The 11,851-nt window shown below is 39.3% G+C and overlaps 1 protein-coding gene and 1 pseudogene across 1 annotated transcript; both read right to left on the reverse strand.

The window, feature by feature from the left end:
- Positions 1 to 3,579: 3,579 nt before the first annotated feature.
- Positions 3,580 to 4,481, reverse strand: LOC103405041 (uncharacterized; annotated as a pseudogene).
- A 100-nt stretch (positions 4,482 to 4,581) lies between these two features.
- LOC139193087 (uncharacterized) lies at positions 4,582 to 4,893 on the reverse strand. The gene has a single exon (XM_070816048.1). It carries the CDS (start codon positions 4,891 to 4,893, stop codon positions 4,582 to 4,584), a length of 312 nt encoding a protein of 103 aa, XP_070672149.1.
- Positions 4,894 to 11,851: the final 6,958 nt, after the last annotated feature.

The raw sequence follows: 11,851 nt of genomic DNA on the forward strand, positions 1-11,851 counted from the left end.
ATCGGGTCAACTCAAATCAAGTGTCCAAGTCGGAAGTGTACCAACTCAATCAGGGAGACATTTGAAAATAATTTATAATTAATTAAAAACATTATGCAACGAAACTAATATATAAGCATCTTTAGGCGATGAAGCTCTTTAGTTCGTCACCTTAATATACGTTACATGACAAATACTTCGTTGCACAAGGCTAAAATTTTTTGGCGGTACACGAAAAAATGGGCGGTTTTTTTCATTTTCATTTGCGCAACGAATTGTTCATCGGGCAAGGCTTTAAAAATTTTGGCCATGCACGAAAAAATAGACGAGTTTTTATTTTTATTTTTTTAATTTCATTTGTGTGACGAAGGCTTCATTGCACAAGGTACTTTGAGTAAAATTATATCCAATCCCCATTTCTCTTTAATTCTCTTCTTCTTTCTTTGGCTTGCACCTTGAATCCCCTTTTCTTCTTTATTTGTAAAATTAAGGGGGGTGGTGTAGTCAATTTGGATTTCAGAGGATTTTAATGAATTTTTTTAAAGTGATAGATTTTAAAGGATTTTAATAGACTCTACATTTCTATATGGATTTTGGGAGATTTATATGGATTTCTGTTATAGATTTCTATAGATTTGTTTGGACTCCTTTCATGGATTTCTTTGGATTTGATTGACTCGTAAAATGCATTTATTTTCTAGTGCACAATCCAAAAGGAATATTACCACACACACACACACACACATACATACATACATACATACATACATACATACATACATACATACATACATATATATATATATAAACACACACACACACATATATATATTGATATGGAAAATATATAATGTTTATATTTCCCAACTTGCTAATCAATGGGAAATGGGAACCAATCTTTTGACATCTAAATACCCAACTTGCTGATTGTTGATGCACAAAACCGGAGGTCTTGGAACAACGTAAATCTGACCGTGAATCTGCAAGAAATGTAAATAGCACAAGATATCGTGGTTCACCCCAATGTTTGGGCTACGTCCATACTGATATTGTATTTCTCTGAGAGGATTGTGAGGGAGAGAGAGCTCTGAATATGAGAGTGAGAGCTTTGAGAGGATGATGGGGGTTAAGAAAATGGCCTCCCTTAATGAGGAGAGTGAGGGATCCTTTTATAGAATAAGGGCTCCTCACTTATTACATATTTACCCCTTCCTTTATTACATAATTATATTTAAGTCCCCTGAGTATTTATACGAGATCTAAATACGGAGGCCCTAAGTATGGTACAAACAGTAGTCCCCTAAGTCTTCAGTCAAGAGAGTTTTTTGGCTGGAGACTCGAAATTCAGTCCATGTGTGGGCCGAAGTAACTAGATATCGTCTTGAACTGATACTTGATATGAGGCGGTGCTCAAAGTGAAATGATGCTCAACTAGAAGTAGCACATGTTGCGAGGCTGCTCGGTTTGTGGTTTATGTTGCCTTGGTTGGCTCGGCTTGTGGCGATGAAGGTGAGGGAGTCCCTTTTATACAGTAAGGGCTCGCTCCTCATTACAAAAATGATGGGCTAGAGTTGGTTCTCGCGGCGAGGCGGTTGCTCAGCTGGCGGCGATGTTCTCTAATGATGGTGAGAGAGTCATTTTTATAGAATAAAGGCTCGCTTCTCAATACATAAGTGATGGGTTAGGAGTGATGCTTGGGCGAGGTGGTTGCTCAGTAGGCGGCGATGCTCTCTAATGATGGTGAGGGAGTCCCTTTTATAGAATAAGGGCTCGCTCCTCAATACATAAGTGATGGGTTAAGAGTGATGCTCGCGGTGAGGCGGTTGCTCAGTAGGCGGCGATGCTCTCTAATGATAGTGGGGGAGTCCCTTTTATAGGATAAGGGCTCGCTCCTCAATACATAAGTGATGGGTTATGAGTGATGCTCATGGCAATGCGGTTGCTCAGTAGGCGGCGATGCTCTCTAATGATGGTCAGGGAGTCCTTTTTATAGAATAAGGGCTTGCTCCTCAGTACATGAATAATGGGTGCTCTCTAATGAAAGTGAGGGAGTCCCTTTTATAGGATAAGGGCTCGCTCATCAGTATATAAATAATGGGCTAAGTCCCCTAAGTATTTTTCATAAGGCCCAGTTAAGGCCCAATATATGGTACATAGTGTAGTCCCCAAAGTTTTCAGTCAATAAAGTCTGTTGGCTGGAGACTTCAAATTCGAACCATGTATGAGCCGAAGTGGCGGTTGTTCGGAGGCGGTATTTGTATACCCTGTACTGAAGCTTTGTAGGTGAAGCTTTGCAAGTGAAGCTTTGAAGCTGGAGCTTTTGTAAATGAAGCTTTGAAAGCTGGAGCTTTGTAAATGAAGCTTTCGAAGCTAGAGCTCTGTAAATGAAGCTTTTGAAGTTGATTGACATGAGTGATGCTCATAAATGTTTATGCTGATTGACATGAGTGATGCTCATGGATGTTGACATGAGTGATGCTCATAAATGTTGACATGAGTGATGCTCATGAATGTTTATATATGATTGATATAAGTGATGCTCATGAATGTTTATGTATGATTGACATGAGTAATGTTCATGTATAATTTGAAGTACTAGGCGTACTTTTGATCACCTAGTAGGTGATAATAGCTGCAGGCTGCCGAATAATTTTGGAGTACTGGGCGTCCTTTTGATCACCTGGTTGGTGATAATAGCGGCAGGCTGTCGAATAATTTTAGAGTACTGGGCGTACTTTTGATCACCTGGTTGGTGGTAATAGAGGCAGGGTGCTGAATAAATTTGGAGTACTGGACGTACTTTTGATCACTTGATTGGTGATAATAGAGGGCCTAGCTCTTTTGGCCATATGGGCCTTCTCCTTCCACATAGTATTCCAGCCCATTATTTTGGGCTTGCTGTTTTTTTTAACCCTTTAATGGGGTTATACAGATGTCTCTGAAAGATAAGAAAAATAAATTACATCATTAAAAAAAGAACTGCTGGGACTTGGCGACAACAAGATTTCTCCCTTCATATCAACTTCAGCGGTCTAGCTGTTGGAGGAAAACTTCACGTGAAGGCAAGTTTAGTCAGCAGGCATGGTCTCTCATACTTTGATACTTTTGCATGATCTCCGGATGGGTTTTTCAAAATGGGAATATGCATGATGAAAGGTCATTATACTTATCCAAGTGCTTTCCTCTTTCCTTTTTTTCCTTTATTCCACTTTTGCTTTCCTCTTTTCCACCACACCTCTCTCACTCAGTCTCTTTTTTCTTTTCCACCTACAAACATCTTTACCTGCGCATACTTGCTTTTGCTTTTTTTTCTTTTCACTTTCTGCCTTTTTTTTTCTGTTGCATTGCAGGTTTACAGCAAAGCCAAGAAAGCAGCGAGATGGTCTCCAGCAAAGCCAAGTTTAAGGGTAAGTTTGTGACGTCAGCAAGATCCGTACGAAATAGAGTCCAAAGCAGCACGAGCGAAAATGGCGGCTACCGGCGATCGCTTCCTCTTCCTTTTCGGCACTAGTTTTTCTCTAGACGAGCAGTCCCGGAAGCAAAGTTGGGAGCAAAAACGACGCCGTAGGGTCTGCAATCAAAGGCCAACGGTGGTGATTATTAGAGTTGCAAGTACTGGACAACGTCGTGGCTGGGGCTCACAAGAGCAGGGGCGGAGGTTGTGTGTTTCCAGGAGGAACATGAAAGAAATGAGTTTGGTAGTACCTTTGCCCTCTTTCTCTTAAATTGAACTTTATCCTTCATGCCCAATCCTATCCTAGCAGTATCTCTCTTTGCTACAGCCTGCGCTTCCATGTTCTGATCTCCAGAACCATCTTCTTCACCAGAAGGATCGTTTATTTTTAAGAGAATTCAGAATATTCTTTTGCTTCTTCAACAACTTATATTCCAAGTCAGTCATATGCAAGCGTTGTTCTTCAGAAGTTTTGACAAATTGGTGTTGGTCATCCGAAGGGGACTCAAGCAAAAGAGCAGTCCTCAGAGCATAAATAACATGGACATCTGGCATCTTGAGAAGTTTCCGACGAAGATCAACGTGCTGAGTAGCAACAAAGAAGTGCTCGGAATTACTTTGCCCAACAACATCCAATATATAATCTTCAGCACTCACGTGTTTCTCGTGATCACACCTTGCGGTAATAAGGCTATTAGCAGTTTCAAGAGACTGTGAATACGAATGATCAAACATCGGACCATGTTGTTTCAACTCGGCGATGGCGCATTTGGTGGTGAAGAGCAGGACAGGGGCACCGAGGACATTAGAGATGGCCTTGTCAGCGGGGGTAATGCGATTGGTGACGAGGTGATGCACGAAAGTAACATTGCACAACACCTTGTAGGGCTGTTTGAAGCCGTAGCATGCTGTGTAGAACCTCACACTCTTTCGGTGACGCTTCTGCCTTTTCACTATCATAATTCTACCCTAATGCTGAAGAAAATAACCAATGGAGAACGAGGAAATCTCTTTCTAGTTGGTCGGCTTCCGACGAAATCTTGTCCAAAGGGGGCGTTGCCGTCGAATGGTGGTAGGAATCTTGGGTTGCCGCTGAAATCAGAGAGGAGAGGAAAGAAATAAGGTAAAATTACCTTTTGCTTTTCCTTTTAATTTTGGGTTTCGACGGATGTGACGCGGCACGCCTTCCAGTTGAGGTCGACGAGGTAGGCGACGACGTCTTCCAGGGTGGTAATCCCAAACGGAGAGATGTAGTCTCTAAGCGTCGAGTGAGCCGGATCGACCAACGGCAGCAAGCCCACAGCGTCGCTCAAACGTGCCTTGGGAACTTTGTAGATCTTCTTGTATCCATGCATGGAAATGAATTGATTGAGATGAGCGACGGTGAGATGGAGGTGGGAGTTGGATTGAATAAGGAGCAGGTAATCTTCTAGAGTCATCTTCTCGCTGTGGAAACTCATCGTCTTCCTTTTGCTCGCACTCGAACTCGCACTTGCACTCATTATATCTATCTTCGCTCTGCTTCTATTATGAAAGTCTGAAACTTTAAGACTTAATTGAAGAGTTTGCGGTCTCTGTAAAAAGAGAGAGAAAGAGAGAGGTTTTTGCGGGTGTTTAGATTTCTGGGAAAACTCTGGGTTATTGGGTTTTTTTTGCAGATTTTGCAAATTCAAGGTAGAGTGTGGTGAGGTCTCACGGTAGTGAGATGAAAAAATGAAAGAGAACGGACATAGCTTTTTGTGTCGTTTCCCACAGACGGCGCCAAATGTTGATGCACAAAACCGAAGGTCTTGGAACAACGTAAATTTGACCGTGAATCTGCAAGAAATGTAAATAACACAAGATGTATCGTAGTTCACCCCAATGTTTGGGCTACGTCCACATTGATATTGTATTTCTCTGATAGGATTGTGAGGGAGAGAGAGCTCTGAATATGAGAGTGAGAGCTTTGAGAAGATGATGGGGCTTAAGAAAATGGCCTCCCTTAATGAGGAGAGTGAGGGGTCCTTTTATAGAATAAGGGCTCTTCACTTATTACATATTTACCCCTTCCTTTATTACATAATTACATTTAAGTCCCCCGAGTATTTATACGAGATCTAAATACGGATGCCCTAAGTATGGTACAAACACTGATCAATGCCAAGATTAGTTGGAGAACTCCAAATCATTGGTAAAGAAACTTGGGAAATAAACAAAAATGACTCATTTTCTTAATCTTAGGAAAAAAAATAAGATAAACCGGCCATGCACACCATGCACAAAATTGAAATTACTAAAATATTTGCATATAAATACTAAAAATCCTCAACTAATTGCATCATTTTTTTCATTTGGAAGATAGGGAAATTGAGAGAGCTATACGATCTCTGAGTTTCTAGGTTGAGCTCGGATTTTGAAGAGAAGGAAATCGAGAGTGAAGTTTCGAAGTGAGGGTTTTTAGTTTGCATCAGTGTTCGATCCTTAAAGATATGACCTTTGTACCATATTTTCTGTTTTGGCTGGAAAGTTCCATATTTTCAGGCGAGTGAAGCTTCGACATCCATATTTCCATAGTCATCTGGTCGTCTCTCTCCAACTCGATCATTGTCTCCATTTCTATATCTAATTACTTGTTTTTTCAATTGGTTTTTAGGATTTGCAAAGATGGGAAGTCGAAGAAAAGAGGGATAGGGAAGAGATAGCTCATAATGTGTTCTGGAAATTTTCATTTGTTTGTGGGTTTTGTTATTTTAGTTCTAAGTTTCTACATAAATGATTTATGGAATAAATGGGTTATTTGTAAGATGAATTAATACTTAGAAGTTAAATTAGGGTTTGTGTTCCATGTTTGGATCAATGGGTTGTGGAATAAACTTTACTTTTTGATGTGCTACAAAACTACGATGGAACAATTTCTGGTTCAAGTGTCCAATGCCGAAATTTGTGAAATTTTTTCCGTAATGTACATGTGGTGTGCATATGGTGTGCATGGCTATAACTGAATATGAGAAACAGAAATGTTCACTAGTTATAATGCACGTATGTTGGGTCCCGAAATTTAGTGAGTATGACCATAACCTAGCTTGCCTCAACGCAAGACAAACTTAAGAAAAAGCTTAGAGGGCGTTAAGGGTCATGCATGTCCATGAAATAAAGACAACAAGTATCATGTTTTCCACATGCACGGTTAAGCGATGGTTGATATACATTATAAGACTTTTCAAACTGCCACTGTACCTTTATATATGTAATAATTATGTTTTAATTATATCCACTATATCAATGGATTGTCGTTAAAGTTTCTTAGTAATTTGAAAAGCAGTTCGTTGTTCGATCTCCAGTTCTGTGTATATCATGTGTTGTACATATGATGTGTATGTGGTGTGCATATAGTGTATATGGTGGTGAAGTCACATGTGATGAATTCATTTTTCTGATTTCGAAGAGAAAGCTGTGAGCTCTAGATTTTTGGATTGGCTCAGATTTGTGTGCATATCATGTGCATGTCCTGTGCATGTCATTAGAAATAGATGATTTTTAACGGGATTTCTAGAATCTAGGTTTAGGTCAAAGATTTGTAAGCTACAGATCTTTAAGGGATTCCAGAATCTAGGCCCCACATATCCCCCAACACTGTTAATTGTACGATACACGTTCACAACAAAACCGATGTCGTTGCACGTATATAGCTAGTAAATTTGGGATTTTCTTTGAACTTAGAAGGAGAAGGCATTCATTGGCAGAGGAAAGATAGAGATTGCAACAGAAAAATGGTGTTTTTAGTTTTTCATAATGGATTTTCTTCGACATCTGAAAATGTTTTGGACTACAGATTGGTTTTGACCTAGATGGGTTTTGATTGAGATTTCGAATTTGGGGAAACTTCCAACCAAAGCATATATAATCAAAATTAAATCTTCCAATTGGATTTTCTATTACCTTTCACTAATCTAAGAACAGCCAATAAATATCAATTTTAGAGAGAAATGGAGGGAAATTAGAGAGAATAGAGAGAGAGAGAGAGAGAGAGATAAGTTAGAAAATGGGAGGAAATAACTCATTTATATATGAGGGCAATTAAGTCATTTCAAGGTGTAGGAAAAATCCTATTTATATCCTATTGTTGTGCATGACGTGTGCATATTCGAAAAAAAAATCATATTTCTGTCCCAAGATTAAGAACATGGGTTATATTTTCTATTTCCCAAGAAACTTTCAAAGGGAGGAAAGGATGATTACAGAACATGGTCTCTTTTTTGGCTTCAGGATACTATAAGAATGGTCAGATGATAGTGGAATCATTAAAAACGGCAGCAAACATGGCACGTCAACCAGGGTGTGTGGATATTTGACGTTAACATGATGGTTGAGCATTGTAGAATTAGAACTCAAGAAAGATGGGATTGAGGACAGTGACGGTTGAGAAGTAAGGAATGAAGGAAGACGGCTAGAAGAACATAAGCTGGATTTGAAATCCTAAGGGGTGAGGCACGATTTTTTTTTTTTTATCTTAGTTATATATACTTCTTGCTTTCAAGTTCCACAAAATCCACAACTTAATGAAATCCTACCAAATCTTTGATTTTTTTTAATACATATAGATTTATAATCACTCTAAAAACATCCATTAAAATCTCAGTTGAATACCCATGAATTTGGATGTATTCTTTAAAATCCTCTTAAATTCTAATCTGACTACACCATAATTTCAAAGTCTTTTAAATATTCTTTTAAAATCCTAATTAATTACACTCTAATTTTAATGTTTATTAAAATCCTATCAAATCCTAATTTGACTACACCTCCTTAAACCCATCCGCTGCCCCCCCACCCCACATTTCTCCCTCAGACCCAACCCTCTCTCTTTGTAATCTCTCCCTATCTGGATTCTTTCCCTTTTAAATTCGTCCCTCTCTCAAATCCTTACCTCTCAAATCCCCTCCTCTCTCAAGCTCAAGGTAATCTGTGAAATCTCGTCCCCGGATTTCACTATTTAAAATTTCGTTTTTTCGTATTATTAATTTCAACACTTTTATATTTACGATATATGTTTTTTTTGGAAAACATCTCGATCGCTTATTGTGGAAAAAGGAAGCCATGTGAGTGGCTGTAAAATAAAAAATAAAAAAAATAAAAAGAAAAGGGAGGGAGATCAGAAAAAAAAGAAAATGAGAGAAGATGAACAAAGAAAGAAGAGAGAATGTGAGAGAAAGGGGAAGGGTGCAACGAATCGGGAGAGGAGAGAAGGAGAGGATGGACCAATCAGAGAGGGAGAAAGAAGGGAAATGAGAGAAGAGAAAAGAGAGAATGAGGGGAAAACCCGGATTCCCTTTTGACCCACAACTCGGACCAAACTTTTCCATGGTTTTCAACGCCTTTTCAGGTGATTTTTCTGACGAATTGCAGCCACCCACTACCTGAACCAACTTAGCATCATCTTATTTTCCATATTCATTAAAAAATTATCACGAATTGATCTCGAATTCGTGAGATAGCACCGGCGGGTTCACGAGTGCACGGTGGTGGAATCCGCCATTTGTGAAATGATTTCTATCGATCATCACCATCAAAGTACCTCCCTTGAGCTCAGGAACAATGCCCAATCATTGGTTGGAGCGTCGGAGTCGATTTGAGTATGAATCATGGAACACTTAATTCTAGGGTTCCGACGGATCAAGACTGATTTTGGGTGTTTTCGGGCCAAATTGGATTTCGGCCCAGGTATGAAAATTGCTCCCCTCACTGAGAACTACTTGCCTGTAAATTTTGGTAATTTTTGGAAATAGTTGAATTTTTTCGATGAGACGGGGCGGCTGGCCGCCACGTGCGGCGGCGCGTGTGGTGGCGTGTGGGTGGAAACCCCCAAGGAATATTCTATCAGTTGGGTTGGGCCGGTTCTCTCTAGGGTTTGGGCCTAGGCTCATAATGGTTTTGAGGTTGGGCCCTACCCGCCCTTCCTAGACTAATTTGGATACTCTGATTCCATATGTGAAGTTCGATTGACGGAATCTCATCATATGACTATAGTTTGGACAGAGACCGCCCCTTGAACCTTAAGTGAATCGACGACCCGACCGTTGGATAGTTACCAAACTTTAATAAATTATAGTACATAGTATATGAGGACACTAGGAACTTACAGATCGGGAATCCAACGTACGAATCTTCCCAAATTGGATTTGTAATTTCGTAAAATAAAACTTTGACCACCACCGAAAATTGTGATTGGCGGAGATCCGACCATCGGATCGTGGTGAGATTTTAGTATGATGTTCTATGAGTAAAATGAGGACCTTTGGAAGTTACGGAATCGAAATTCGATAGGTGGATCTGTTGGATTGATTTACGTAGAGTTGTGGACCATCGTTGACTGAGAGTTAATTTTTGGTCAACATGTCTCGAAATGTTCTAGATATTAGAATTGGTACTACGGAAGACTAAGTGAAGTCTAGTGGACCCACATTGGTTAGAGAGTGACTTGAATATATAGGATAGGTTCATTACCTTAAATTCTTATATTAGTATCTGTTGTGCATATGAATTGGTTTTATAAGTGTGATTTCTATTGAAATGTGATTTTTATATATTTAGCCATAGACCTATGTTTATTAAACATGATTTTTAGAAATGTGAATGATGTGTATGACTATTGTTATGACAATGTGAGCCTAGAAGCTTATTAGAAGTATGTTGTAGAACTTATAGGCTTGTGTGACATATTTGTTGGTGGCCATGAGAAGTTGATGGTGTAAGTAACTACGTTGTAACTCATGGAGGTTGAGGTATGAGTAGATGGTGTGCTAAATTGATTGCACCAGGTAGCAGTGGTACTTAGATGGTCCTACTTGGTATATCTGTGATGGGGGACCATACGTACTTTAGGGGTGATCATGCTTGGTATATCTGCGATGGGTGATTACTGCTTGCACGACTAGACTATGCTTATGGTCCTACTTGGTATATCCGCGATAGGAGACTATTAGGGGTGATCATGCTTGGTACATCCGCGATGGGTGATCATTGCCTATATTATTAGATTATGCATATGGTTCTGCTTGGTATATTCGCGATGGGGAACCATATGTATTCAGGGATGATCATGCTTAGTATATCCACGATGGGTGATCACTACCTGCACGATGAGATTATGCCTATGGTTCTGCTTGGTATATTCGCAATGGGGGACCATACGTATTTTAGAGATGATGATGATTAGTTGTACTTGGCATATTTCGATAGGCGATCATAATTTAGTTTAGATTCCGTTGAGTGGTTCGGAATCCCTACTCTTGCTCATTTCAATAAGTTAGACTAGAACCCTGGATTCGAGTAAATGAGAATTATCCACAATAGACCTTGTGAATATAAATTAGAATTATCAGGTTATTACTTGGAATCCATGCAGGGAATTATGTAGAATTCCTTTATTAAATTTCGTGCATTGATATGATATCTGGTTGACTGATTAACGTAATTAAATATTAATATCGTGTCTCCTTGATTCATGGAATGGGTTACTTAAGGTGATTATGGAATGATGTTGAATATGATTGTTATTAATACGATTAGATCAGTGATCAATGCGTTGTTGATTCTTTGATATATTACATGTTATGAATTGCGATTTTATGTTGAAACATAATGGTTTATATGATGGATTAAATAGAAACCTTGATTGTCATGTGGGTTCGTTATGTAGCTTGAATCAAATAATTCATGCTTGTCAAGTCCATATGTTTGATGGAGGAATGTTATGCCTTTCGACTTGAACGGACTATGATATATGTCGAGTTGTAGCGAAGGACGAACTACGAATGACTTGATCCCTGTTGAGGGTACGTAGGCAGTCTAACGAGGAGGTTATATGTAGCCATAACATATACAAAAATTACTACGCAATTTGGACCTTGAGTGATGCTTCATTCATATCCCGAAGGCTGGGTATGTTAGATATACGAGTATTTGGTGACGTCGCGTGTCGATCCATGACGTATGTCGGGATAGGGGTGTGACATAATATCTCACTCTCAAATCTCTCTGTAATTTTAATTTTTAATTATTAAAGTTAATTAGGGTTTACGGTTCTATAGAGAGGATTAAGCGTCTCGGTGGGGATATGTCGGCTGCTGGGTCGGGGTTTTGGCAGCTGGGGAGGAATGGGTGGGGGTGGGAGCCGGCGGATGGGTTTTGGCAGCTAGGTAGGAATGGGTGAGGGTAGGCAAGGGGAGGAGGAATGGGAGGTTTTGTAGTGGAAGCTGATGATAGTAAGGAGGATGGGGGTTGGAGTTTGTTTTTCTATTATCCTTCTTTAATTTTTTTTTTACAAATTTTAATTTAGTTAATTTGTTTTAATAATTTTGAGTTATTTTTTTGGTAGATTAGGTTTGTTAGGATTTATTTTAGTTTTAGTTTAATAATTTTTGGATTTAGGATATT

The sequence above is a fragment of the Malus domestica genome, chromosome 16, assembly GCF_042453785.1.
Source record: "Malus domestica chromosome 16, GDT2T_hap1".
Lineage (NCBI taxonomy): Eukaryota > Viridiplantae > Streptophyta > Magnoliopsida > Rosales > Rosaceae > Malus > Malus domestica.

What these genes read in the sequence shown, in the direction of transcription:
- LOC139193087 (XM_070816048.1), bottom strand. Translation starts at nt 4,893, where the DNA reads ATGAGTTTCCACAGCGAGAAGATGACTCTAGAAGATTACCTGCTCCTT.